The sequence below is a fragment of the Camponotus vicinus genome, unplaced genomic scaffold, assembly GCF_025532165.1.
Source record: "Camponotus vicinus isolate PSW18456_S1 unplaced genomic scaffold, iyCamVici1.0 SCAF_1, whole genome shotgun sequence".
Taxonomy (NCBI): Eukaryota; Metazoa; Arthropoda; class Insecta; order Hymenoptera; family Formicidae; genus Camponotus; species Camponotus vicinus.
In genome coordinates, this window is record NW_028141945.1 from 31,550,466 (window position 1) to 31,564,546 (window position 14,081).

Genomic DNA, 14,081 nt, shown 5'->3' on the forward strand with positions numbered 1-14,081 from the left:
AAATAAAAATATTTGTTTCGAAAGTACGTGAATCTCTGCGACACGTGAGATCACGGTAGGGTCATTAATGATTATTCATGAAACTTGCCTTAGAGAGAAGTCGAAGCTTCAACACAAGACACTTAGTGATTGTGCGCTGTGCGTTGTTATATTTACTTCTAAGTTTACTGGTTAATATTTCATTAATTTTTTTGTGGTTTTTAATATAAATTTTTATATTATATTATTTATATTATATTGTTTCTCGTATTTTAAAAAATATTAATTAGTAGCACTTAACAAATCTCTACATAACTTGCTTAGATATTCATATAATATAACTGTGAAGAATTTATATAAAATCGTGAACCTTTTTTTTATCTTTGGATCTCCGTCTACAAAAATTGCGCTACGTAATTTTGTAGTTACACCTGTATATAACAGAGATCCTGTATATGACAGAAAACAAGTTGTTGCTTTGGTTAGTAATCAATCTGCATCTACGAAGATAAATAACTATGAGCGGAACGACGACACCTTGTACGGAATCTGTAGATATGGTGAGTTCTTATACAAATAGTCATAATATCAGCTGATACATTCTTGTGACCACGTGAATACATTTCATCATCTATTAATACTCGATTTGCCGAATTTTGAAATAAAATAATGCCAAATTATAATCATAACGATAAAAATATATAACAGTCATTTAAATTATTTATATAGTTCGAATTTCATCAATCATTTTCTATTAAGCGCTAGTAATGTAATTTCGAGGTTTGATACTATTAAACATTATAATACAGCATATAGATTCTTACATTTTAATTGTCGATTTGAAGGACTCAAGTTTTAGAACTTTCAATAGAGACGTTAAATAGCATTAAGGTCATCTTAAGTAAACGCGTATTTTAAAATATCCTTCAAAAGTAATATTAGTAAAAGATTCGTGTTACGTAATTCGTAAAAGGTATGTTTATTGTGCAATACCTAACGAAACGTTTGTGTGTGTTATTTCGGTATTATTCAAATATTTCACTTCTTAATGAATTGTTAAGCTTGAAATAATCTTAAAATGTCACGCAATTTTCGATTGCAATAATGATAACAGGTAGCACGCTCAGTTGACTATGATTCCATTATAAATATATATGAATATATGAATATGATTACATATCAATGTATAATCGCGAAGTTCAAATTCCTTTAAATATTTATCAAATGAAAAAGGATATCAGGTTCTTTAGATGACTGTGAAATATTGTAACATAAGTTCATATTAAATTATATATTTAAATTAAAATAAGAAATTATAAGAATCAATTTCTTGAGCAACGAAATAATCAGAATTTTTTGAATAACCAAATAATCGTATTCAAGCGATAATTATTTTAATTATTTCTAATCATTTCCGCCTTAATGTGCACATGCGCATAATCTCGTGAATAATGTAATTTATTTGCATTATATGTCAAATTCAATTTCAAAAATTATTATTTAGATATTGAAAATAATGATGTGAGATATATGGTATAATATTATTCTTCTTATATATAATATGCTATTGTAGCTCTTCTTATTCTATTGTGATTTTCAGAAAATTACCGGTATAAGAAAGAATAACAAGTTTATGCATTTCATAATACGACATAAGATAAGATGGTAATTTATGTTTGAAATTACATTATAACGAGAGTAGTACATAGTAATTAAGGAAACCAGTATTTATTTTAAATCTAATAAACAATTTTTTGCGTAACAAAAACTTGTTCTATATATTAAGACTGTTATAGACTATCATTATTCGTATGATTGAGCACTGAATGTAGTATGAGCATTAAAAACCACATACGCGTAACTTGCACTTTCGACAAGGAAGTGAAATGGCATGCGATAAAAAGACTAGGAGCTCTCTCTATTTCTCTCTCTCTCTCTCTCTTTTCCTATTTTCCACTTTCCAGATCGTTAACTGCAATTTGATAATTATATACGTGAATATGTATCAAGTATGTACAATAAATTGATAAAAATTCTTTGAAAATATATTTAAAATGTAATTGTAGGCATCTGTCATTGTATGATTTAAATGCTGATAATTGTACAATGATTAAACGATTTTTAAAATATGTATGAACGCAAGCTAATTACTATCATTATTGTTTCTAAAATTTTTCTAGTGTATATTTAATATAGTGTATATTTAATATCTATTTAATGTATATTTAATATGTATTTATGTGTATGTTTATTTAACGAGCGAGTCTGAGAGATATGAAAAAAATCTGACAAAATATATTTGCTAATGAATTATTCGCGATATTTTGTATTCAGGATGACGTGGTATTGGAGATTCCGACAGATACCGAGCAATATTCCGATGACTGCCGCATTAATATGCAAGAAGTTATACATGTTTCCGAACGTAAGTAATTCTCTCATATTTACTTTAATAAGGCTATAATCTTAAATTATAGGAATAAGAAATATATATATATATATATATATATATATATATATATATATATATATTGGATACAAAATTGGATTACGTTAGTAAAAAAGTTATTATTTCTTTAGCCTTTTCAAATTTATTGCGAAAAAATTGTCATAATTTAACATTTACATAATGTAATAATTAAATTTTTGAACAACTTTTCTTTGTAAGTTAAGATCACCTTGGCATATAAAAATCTTTCACCACTTCTTCTTTCACCTTGGAACGATAAATTAAAAATATATGAGACAAAGTAATGATAAATTCACTCAGCTATAACTAGAAAATTACATACGTAATAATAAATGTAAGACGAACGTATAATTTTCTACTTAGCTACCAATATGTCACGCATAAATTATTTACTGATTGACATTGATTTCCTTCTATGAAGTGTATTAGCATTAAATTTTTAAATAGAACAATGAATTTGCCTAATTGTCAAACAAGGATAAAATTTATAATTATATAAGGATAATTGTGTGATTCTGTAAAAGATAATTCTAAAAATTAAAGCTAAAATTTTCAAAATTTTAATTTAGAAAATTCTGAAATCCCAAAAAAGAGAAAGAGAGAGGAAGAGATGTGAAAAAAATTTACGATTTGAAATTTTATGCGAATCTTGAATTCAGAATTGAATAATTATAGAAAACCAAATAATTGGATGTGTACACTAATTCATACAATTGTGTGTAAGTGTATATATTCTTGAACTACTTTTCACAACAAGTTCACACAGCTTTAGATTAAAGATTTTGAAAGACACTGTTTTATATTCCGAACTATCCCCACCACACGTCCTTGAGCCTTTCGCATCATCAACTCACCTTAACCAGTCTCGAATCTGACAACCTCGAAAGAACACTTGTGATTTCCGATACAGAGTATCTATACGAGAAATTAATAACAAGTGCTATATAATTATTTCAAAACATTCAACATCTATTCATAAAAGATCTTATTTTTTCTCTTCTATTATCGGTCAAAGAAAATTTGACGATATTAATATAACTATTGTATTACTTAAAAATTAATGTGCAATTGCAATAACGAAAAATTACTCGATATTAATGAGAGATATTGCTTAGAATTTACTTGCTATAACGAAATATTCTAGTTAAAGATATTTTTGTATGAAATGTCGAACGATACTGTGAATACACTCAAAGGGGACTGTGTAAAAATACACGTGCAACCAGTACTATGGAATAATCATCACAACGGTATGCCTTTTCATATTTGAAAATGATACTTTAGCTATCGTTCAGCAAATATATTCTCAGACCACATTTTTAAAAGTTTGTTTTAATATCTTCGAATTGCTTCTTCGATTTTAGTTATGAATTGTGCTTAAAAAAAATTCTATAAAAAAGGATTATATAAAACTTGCAAAACCGCCTAAAAAAATAAAACGATTGTAGTATAATTAATGTGTATAATTAATACGCTTTTTTATACTTGATGTAATATATAATAATACTTATCATAAAAAAGAGAATAAGAAACTTATCTTAATATCAAAATATATTTATTACTTCCAAATTTTAGTGAAATCAAGATTTTCAGGAATTAAGTTTCAAGAGAATAATTAAATAAAAAATTTCATTCATTTAATTTTCAATGCTTTAATTAGCATAACTTGACACTTTAATTTGACATTGAATTATTTAAATCTCAATATTTAAATCTCAATATTTCTTCGAGAATATCTAATGCATTTCTTCTTATATAAATATGGAATAATAAAAACTGTTTTATTTTTAAATTCATTACATAATAAACTTTCTTTCTAAAGAAGGTAAGTGTTAAATCGTTAAATTAAAAATCAGTTAATAGTTTTGCAAAGGATAAGGTAAAAACATTTAATGAAGTTTCGCGCCAAGAGAAAAAAAGATCTCTTGCAAATTATAAGAGAAAGAAACTTACTTCCATATCCGGGTGAAAGTACGTAATATTTGAAGAATGTAATGCCCTTAATAAGGAAATGCACGTGTGAGACTGGTTTGTAGATAACTATCCACCCCACAAAACTTGAATTTTCACCCTTCACTTTTAAGCCCCTTGCACAATGCTAGGCAACAGGCAATAGAAATAAGGAATAGAAACTATTCACCAATAAATACGCGGAACAGAAAATATTCGCCAATAGGAGCAGAGAATAGATACTATTACTGTTCTTATTGCCTGTTGCCTAGCATTGTGCAAGGGGCTTTACTCGGCTTGTTATCGCAGTTATCCGCGAACCAAGTTTTAACATGAACGTCCTATGTTCTACATTTTATGGCGTGGCAATTTTGACAGGTGGTACCCTCTGACGACAGTTATTAATAACCACCTACGACTTCTTTCTCAATATTTATTTATCGATATATATATATATAACATACGCATGTATGTACCTTCAGTCACTTCTCATGATCCTGAATCTATCATCGAGCATCTGACACTTCTTAGTTGCAACATTTCTCACTCTCGGCGCTCCTTTCGCTCCCTTCCTCCCGTTTTTCTGAAACACGGAGATAACAGAAGATGAAGATACACTTTGTTCTCTTACGTTGCAATTTGGAACTTAGTATGTAACGTGCAATTGTACGTGCTCGCGCGACCAAAGATTGAGCTGTGCCTTGTCAACTTAACGATTAGCTCTCACGAATTATACGGAATAGAAAGACAGCAAGTACCATGATGGGTAAGACCAATTGCTATCGATTTTCTATATTTCGCGTCAAAAGTACGCATATATTATCGTTCAAATAATCTAGTAATAATGCAATTTTAAAATTTGACTGCGCAATATTTTTCCTTCATATTTTTGTATGATTGTTTTTATGAGCATGTCATTATCATTTAATTGATGTTCTCGATGGCCATGAAATGACGGCAAGTAAGTCGTTACGTGTTACATTTCAAGTTTCATTATTTCTGACATGTTTATAACTGTTTTTTTATGACGTTTAGCTTTAATAGTTGAGACTTCTCGATTTATGTATCTCGATAACGAGAAAAAACCGAATGTTATCTGCATACAAAATATATACATACCGTCTTAGATCATTCCTCTACATCTATATCGATTCTCGTTTCTTTCTCTCATTCTCATCTAATAAAGATATATTTGTATGATACATGTCCTTGATATGTCCATTGATATATGTCCTTTAACAGACGCGTGATACGCAGCACAATATTATTTCTGATTCTTTTTTTTTTCTTTTCCTTCTGTCATTTTGTAACTGCAATGTACAATAACATAATAACAATATTGCAATACAGTAACAATTAATATTGCAATACAATTAATATTGCAATACAATAACACAATAACAATATTGCAGAACAGTAAACTGATGGATGATAATCTTTTTTAATATGCTTATAAATATTGTCTCGTATAATCTTGGTTTTATTTATAATTTTAACTATTTGTATTTTTTCTCAAAATTTCACCTAATTTTTAAATATTTTATCTTCGATGAATTTTTTAAAACATTAAATTTCTTATGCTTAATCTTTCAATTTCTTAAGGCCATTTGAATCAAATTTAACTTAATTGTTGATAATTTACAAAAGGATTCGCAACTAATTTTAAAATTTTTATTATATTATTTTAATTACATTGTAGATTTAATATAAATTTAATGTAGATTTAATTACATTAGAAATTTTGATATCGGTGTCATTATATAAGTTAATCAATTAATATTGAGAATTTGGTCAAGGTAACTCTTAATCTAAGAAATATAGATAAGAAAGAGAAATTAAGAAAGTAAATTACTATTAACATTTTCGAGTGAAGTAGATTTTTGATCGCCATAAGAGTGATTTTAGACCCAATTTGCGACTAAAATATATGTTTGAAAGTAGATTTTGAACTGATTAATATAAATAATATAAAGTACAGAAAAGTAAAGATCTGATTAATATAAATAATGTAAAGTACATTCCATTTTTTTTGCTATTTTAGCTTTAAACTACAAAAAATCTTTGCCATGATTGATCAAGCAAATGCTTTCTCAAAATATTTCAAGGATTAATTTAATAATCCAATAGTAGCTTTCTCAAAATATTTCAAGGATTAATTTAATAATCCAATAGTAGCTTTCTCAAAATATTTCAAGGATTAATTTAATAATCCAATAGTAGCTTAAGATGGAATTTATATCGTCGCTTTCGGAGCAATCATATTTGCTTCATTTGAAAACATTATATGACACAATCAGTCGTTTATATTCAGAGTCACATTTGTTTCGAAAATATGCCGATGGTAAACTAACAATGACATGCATTATTCAGGAATAGATAAAGCTAAAAATATATGTAAACGTTTGGAACATATTTGATTACGATGTTGCATTATCATATATTATATACATCATTAATGATTACGATATTGAGAAATTTGTATTCATCGAAATTAAATCAATTTCAATATTTATAAAAAGTCTTTAAAAGTATCTCAAAATACCTGTATATATTTAAATATTTTAGCTATATTCAAGCTTTCAATACGCTCTCAAAATATATGTACTCTATATTTAATAAATACTCAAAGTTGGCGGTTTTGTTGTTAAAACAAAATGCATTTTACTTTTAAACGAGATATGTTCGACTCATTTATTTCGAATCGCAATAATAAAGCATTTATTATTTCCTCTTATTTATTTTTTATTTACTCGCTCTTTTACATTCAAATATATTAAGGCATGATTATTTATTTATAATTTTAGTAATTTCACTGTTTGCGCATCTCTTTATAATCTTAATATTTCAATATTATAATTTAAATGAATCATTATACAGGCGCCAAATAATTAATTATGTGACTTAATTAAAATATGCTATCGCTCACGTAGCACATATTTATAAATGTAAAAATAAATTTTTAAAATAAAATATGAAAATTAATGAGATAATATTTGCATTTCTTTTTAACAAAAGGTTATCTTGTGTAGTTTTCTTTAAGTAGATTTTTTCGATATTAAATTGCTCTGCAATACTAGTAATTTTATCAAATATTTATTAAAGTGAAGATTTATCGAAATTAATTAAAGAATATAAGATTTTGTGATATGCTAATGTCCTTATTAATCTTTTATTGAAAGATTTCTTGATACATTTATATAAAAGCTATTTATTAAATAATTCAATCTTCATAAATTTGGATTCAATTTTTTATTTAAGAAAACGAAATTCAAGATATGACAAACATTCTATCTTATTATTGTATGCACTTTTTTCATATTTATAATATATATAATTCAAAATGAATTTGTACACGATATGGATTTAGTATATAATTCGTCGTTGCTTCCATAACTTAATTATATATTTATGTTTTATTCATTTCTTATATTTATAATAATGTGACCTTGCAAGGTTAAATCAGTTGATGTGTAAATCAATTTAATTTACATACATCTTTTTAGTATTTAAATTAAGGATGAATATATTTTTAACTTCGCTAGATATTCCTGAGTCATAATTCGGACGTCAAATATTTATCTGTTTCAGCAAATGGTAAACAAGTGTCAGAAAATTATGCTGATGTAAGTACTTTATTGAACATATTTAAGAGAATTATTATTTATATTGCTGTCCTTGTATTTATAATTTAAAATAAATTAATTAAATCTGTTTAATTATAAAAAAACGAATTTTAAAAGATGGATCAGCATTTTGTTAATAAATTATTAATTGTTTATAATAGGTAGTTCAACGATTGCGGGATGCATTTAACAGAGGAAAATCAAAACCGATAGAATGGAGAATCAAACAATTAAAGCAGATTTTACATATGATAACGGAAACTAGCTCGGATATTATAGCAGCATTAGCATCAGACTTGCATAGGGTATGATATAAGAAAAATGATAAAAAATTGCGTTATCTGTATATATAAAAATGAAGAATCTTGTGTTATCTGTATCTTGTACGAAAAAAATAATGTCACATACGATATTATCTTGACATTATTTCAATAACAAATTTTAATCGATAATTTTTCAGAGTAAATTTGAAACGTACGCTTTAGAAATCGATTATATAACTCAAGAAATCAAATACATGCTCATGCATATTAAAGAATGGTCAGCAACAGAAAAGGTAATAATTATTTGTATTATTTTCTTATTCGAGGCAATCTTTTGATTTCCGTTTATAAAATAATTTCAATGTTCATCTGATGAATGTAAAAATTTGAAATTTATTCTTGCAGCCGCCCAAAGGGTTATCGAACCTTTTCGATTCGGTGGAAATTCGGAAGGATCCCTATGGAGTTGTATTAGTTATAGGTGCATGGAATTATCCTCTTCAACTGAGTTTATTACCTATGATAGGTGCCATGGCAGCTGGAAATTGTGTGATTTTGAAGCCCTCCGAGGTAGCTACGGCTACGGCGAAATATTTGTACGAAACTATTCCGAAATATTTAGATATGGTACGTGGATATGCTGTTTTACACAAAATAATCATCAATTCGTGAATCGGAAGTGTTAGAGAAATAATAGTAGAAAAACTAAGCTGTAATAAAAGTGTTTGCAATTTTTATGTTAAATTGTAAAAATAAGGGAGAAAAAAGAAAATTTTTGAATATAAAAATACTTCAAAATTAGCCAATTGCAAATTGTTAATGTAAAATATTAATGATTGTATACTATTGATGTGTATACTGACTTAGTAATGCTAGAGCAAAGATTAATTATCTCCTTATGTATATTCTCTTTTTTATTATACATTAACAGTAATAAGATGCAAATAAGTAGATAATGTTTTATCCAGCATCGTGAATTGCATAAAAAGCATGATTACATCACTATATATGCAATTCGTAAATGTTTAACTATAATTTGATTTAATAATTTTAATTCTACTTTTATATCTAAAATGATTGCTTGAAATAAAAAATTGTGAAGATTCTTATTATTTATCATTTATTGTATACAGGAATGTTGCCATGTAATATTAGGAGGAGTCCAGGAAACAACAGAGCTACTCAATCAACGTTTCGATTATATTTTTTATACCGGATCCTCTATGATTGGAAAAATCGTACGGAATGCTGCCAATAAGTACCTGACACCTGTTACATTGGAATTAGGCGGCAAAAGGTAAATGTAAAAAGCTGATTATATATGTAAATGCAAAAAATGCAAATTTAGTTGCATTTCTCTTTCTCTCTCTTTCGTATGAAAATGTATTAAGCAACGGTGGAAATTTTTAGTCCCGTATACATAGATAACACAGTGGATATGACGATGGCAGCAAAACGTATTTTGTGGGGCAAATGTATAAATGTTGGTCAAACTTGTATTGCGCCTGATTATATTTTGTGTACAACCGAGGTACAAAATAAACTTGTCGAAGAAATTAAAAAGATTCTAAAGGAATGGTACGGCGAAAATGCACAAGAAAGTCCCGATTTAGCACGCATAATCACAGATAAACATTATCAGTAAGTTTATTTTACATACATGTAATTAAACTTTCTGATCATTTATAATTTCTAAACTAATATTTAATATCTCTATTTTTCTCAATTTGATTAAATCAGACAATTATTTCTTTACTTTTTAGGCGACTTGTCAGTTATTTAAGCGGTAATGGCAAGATTGTCGTTGGCGGCGATACAAATCCTACAGAGAGATATATCTCGCCTACAGTACTCGTTGATGTCAAAGCAACGGATCCTATTATGCAGGATGAGATATTTGGACCAATATTGCCTATAATAAATATTGATAATGCATATGAAGCAATTGAATTCATTAATAAGCGGTAAGTTATTTAATTGATATTGTAAGTATAAGCCAGAAGAGATCCGAGAATAACGCAATGGATATTTTCTTCTAAAATAATGTATATTTTTTAATCCGCGATTTTCCATATAACTAAAAATTTTAATCCGAACCTATTTTATCCTTCTTTTATAATTTCATTATCAAATAATAGAATTTTATTTCAATCTTCAATATTTGAATGTAACAAAAAAAAACCTCATGCGCTCGTGTTTTACATCGATGAGTTCATTGTTGCATATGAGAACGGCACGAAGTAATTAGTTTTTCGCATCTAGTGAAAGACCACTCGTACTGTATGTATTTTCCATGAGCAAGAGGGTGCAAGATTTAATTATAGACCAAATCTCCAGCGGAGCTGTATGTGTCAACGACACGATATTGCAATATACCGGTGAGTCCGGATTCTAGGTGACGGCATTGAGATTGTTTTATTATTTATTAAAAATTTCGGAAAAAAAATCGTGAAGCAGAGATTAAAAGAGGATCTTCTATTGTAATTCTTTCACAATACTTTTTCCTCGTGCCTGGAATGCCTACCTATGACAATGACATTGTACATATTTCATCGAAATTAATAATAATCTTTCTGTGGGGAAAATGTGGAAAATAATTTTAATGTTTAGAGAAATGCGCATGAATCTTCCAAGTTGCTTAGAAAGAAATGCTTTTTTATTTTTCGTTTAGAAATGTATGAAAAATGTATCCTTTCCTTGACTTAAGAATAATACTATGTACTCGTATATGTACTAGTGTCTTCTGGTTTTATGTGGGATAAAAAAATATTATTCTACTAAATCGGATATCTCATTTGTATATATGTATAAAGCTTACATCTATGCATGTACATATAAAACTTTTCTATTTTTATTTATACATATTGTATACATATTGTATACATATCTTACATATACATATTGTACATATACATATCTTACGTATACATATTGTATACAAAGAAAGAGAACTGCAAATCCATCGTTAAACTGTAAATTTTATTTAGAAAATGGAACACACCTGAAAATGATAACAACTATTATTAAGATATAAATGAATAATATCATGAAATATTATATTCAAATACACATTTAATATAATAACTGTTTAATAACAGTCTGATTCAAACAATATCAGCACAATCAGTATAAAAATTAAAAATGAAAGATTTTTAATGATTTGCAAATTTAATAGTATAAAATAGTATAAAACATAATTTCAATCAAAATATTCATTATTACTGTATATACAGCCACATTTATATTATCATCACTGGTGAATTATCAAAAGAAGATACAATAATGTTTTTACATTAATTATTTAAACACACAGGGAGAAGCCATTAACATTGTACTTATTTAGCCAAGATAAAGGGACTATATCCGTGATTATAAATAATACATCTAGTGGCGGTGTTCTTGTCAATGATGTAATATTACATGCAGCAGGTATTTTTACATAGTTTGTGTTGTAAAAAATTGTTATAAATTCTGTTTGAATTTTGGTTTATTTTTTTATAAATATTTTTCTTATTTGATATTTCTTGTATTAATTGTAATTTTTTGTTGAATTGTTGATATTTCTTGTATTAATTGTAATTTTTTGTTGAATTGTATTGGGAAACATCAAAATGGTATATGCACACTATACAGAGGTAGTATTAACACAAAGAAATGCATGTATATGTATATAGGAAGTGCATGCTTCAATATATGTATGAATTCTTATGTCAAAGCATTTCTATCCTTCTATAATCTTTCTGCACTATTTTTATTCCATTATTTATTAGTTTAGTTTTTATATATATGGTATATATTATATATATATATATATATATATATATATATATATATATTATATATATATATATATATATATATATATATATATATATATATATATATATATATATATATGTATATACATATCACAAATAATATTTGTATAATTATTCCTTTATTTCTAGTTATTTTTATATGCATTAAACATAAAAGCTTTAAAGTTGATCAAAGTGGATGAAAAAATAAGAAAAATAAAATATACAATAAACTAATAAAATATTAAGTCATTCTCATATTATATTTTAAAGACTATCATTATATATTATATTCTCAGTTGAGACTCTACCCTTTGGAGGAGTAGGAAATTCTGGTATAGGAGCCTATCATGGAAAATATACATATGACACATTTACACACAAAAAAGGTTGTTTGATCCGGAATTACAATAAATTTGCAGAGATGTTAGGAAAGTAAGAGAATCTTTTTTTTTATATAAGTATTTATCTTGCATTAAAGAATAATTATATATCATAAGTTATAGAATAACATATTCTGCAACAGTTTATTAATCAATGCTTTAGTTCTTCAATATTTAAAAAAAGAACTTTTTCAAAAGAAAGTACGTTTTTCAGGAACCGTTTTTCGCCATATTCCGATAAAAAATTGATGTTGCTTAGACATTTGCTTGAAAGAAGACCGGGAATACCTGGCGCAAAATATTTGCCATATGTATTGATGTTTGGCCTTGGAATACTTGTTACAATTGGACTCAAGGCTACATTTAAGGTACAACGAGTATCTAATTAAATTTTACACACAGCATTGTAAATAGATTTTCTGCTTTAATTATATACAATTCATGTCATATTCATGTTTTATATAAATGCTAATAAGAATAAGCAGTCTATATATGTTATAAAATTATGTAATGAATAAAACATTTATTTAATCAATGGTATAGTTGAGAGTGGCGTTGAAGAGTAAAGGAAGATGCAGAAAAAAAATCATGATTTTTAAAATATGGCTTTTAAGATACAGGGAGAAAAAGACAGAATGTATAAGTAAATGTTAATATTATTTTTTTTTTAATTTGATCACTTTGATATAAAAAGTTTTGCATTTATAAATTTATGACATACAATAGATGTTTCTTAGAATTCTGAATCTTCCTTGAATATGAATAATACATCAAGTGTTTATGCATCAAATGAACAGATGTTTGATGACATTCAAGAAATAGTAATTTATGCTAAATCATTGCATATTGCTATCATATTTAGTTTAAAATAATTTGATCAGATTGTTAATATCATTCTCTTGAAAATTAAATCTCATGGCAAGATACAACCATTTTAAATCTGTTAATAGCAAAATATTCCCAACAATTCAAAGAAAAACCAAAATAGAACATATGCAAATATTGTTACAGGATCAGGAGGACTAATTGTAACATGACAATACCATGCAGCATTTAAGAAACAAAATGTACTTTGTTTCTTAATATGCATTTCTTAAGTTTTATACACTTACACTATACATTTTACAATTAAGCTTATAATTTAATGGGCAATATATAAAAATTTTTTATACAATTGCTTATGGTTTTACATATATATGTGTAAACATATTGTTTATGTATTATATTTTAGTTTTACACATTACAAACATGTACAAATATATCTGATCCTTTTGTGGATCATGGGGAAGATTGTATTGATAGAAATAAGTATTCTTAATAAGAAATAAGTTTCACAATGAGTTTTAAAATAAATATGATTAAATCTTTAATTTGCACATATTACTCTGCATTCTTTTTACACATACATTCTTTTATATTTTTTAATTGATATCCATATCTTCTACAAGAATCGCATATTATTTTTAATATAATTAATTACTAGTATATGCGAGTTATAATTGAGTAATAAATTTACGAGTGCTTCTTTTTTACCGAATTATCTTCAGAACGCAATATTACGCAATATTACGTTTGCACGTGTAAAGTCGTGGAGTAAAAATTTTTGAAGGTTAGGC

The 14,081-nt window shown here is 26.6% G+C and overlaps 2 protein-coding genes across 9 annotated transcripts in view; one reads left to right on the plus strand and one right to left on the minus strand.

Annotated features, from left to right (window-relative positions):
• The window catches only part of LOC145960535 (steroid receptor RNA activator 1), a 21,237-nt gene extending 16,501 nt beyond the window's left edge, over nt 1-4,736 (minus strand). Inside the window, exons 1-2 of one of the 4 annotated variants that reach the window (XM_083080093.1) lie at nt 4,687-4,733; nt 4,403-4,527 (exon numbers count right to left, since the gene is read on the minus strand). In XM_083080093.1, coding sequence (XP_082936219.1) covers nt 4,403-4,527; nt 4,687-4,733 — 172 coding nt within the window. Of the gene's footprint in view, nt 1-3,303; nt 3,365-4,402; nt 4,540-4,686 lie in introns of those variants that run through there. The other 3 variants (XM_083080120.1, XM_083080100.1, XM_083080125.1) reach the window with 3 other exon arrangements.
• Nucleotides 407-13,835, plus strand: Aldh-iii (Aldehyde dehydrogenase type III). 5 transcript variants are annotated; one of them, XM_083079905.1, is made up of 13 exons: nt 407-539; nt 2,314-2,404; nt 7,988-8,022; nt 8,184-8,327; nt 8,483-8,578; nt 8,691-8,912; nt 9,419-9,582; nt 9,696-9,926; nt 10,049-10,249; nt 11,599-11,714; nt 12,382-12,517; nt 12,680-12,833; nt 13,477-13,835. In XM_083079905.1, the coding sequence occupies exons 1-13, from the start codon at nt 498-500 to the stop codon at nt 13,489-13,491; spliced, it is 1,647 nt and encodes a 548-aa protein (XP_082936031.1). In that variant the 5' UTR covers nt 407-497; the 3' UTR covers nt 13,492-13,835. The 5 variants fall into 5 exon arrangements, with proteins under 5 accessions (XP_082936031.1, XP_082936013.1, XP_082936022.1 ...); XM_083079896.1 differs by lacking the exon at nt 11,599-11,714 and adding an exon at nt 10,548-10,663 and having other exon boundaries at nt 410-539; XM_083079887.1 differs by lacking the exons at nt 11,599-11,714; nt 13,477-13,835 and adding an exon at nt 10,548-10,663 and having other exon boundaries at nt 408-539; nt 12,680-13,000.
• Nucleotides 13,836-14,081: the final 246 nt, after the last annotated feature.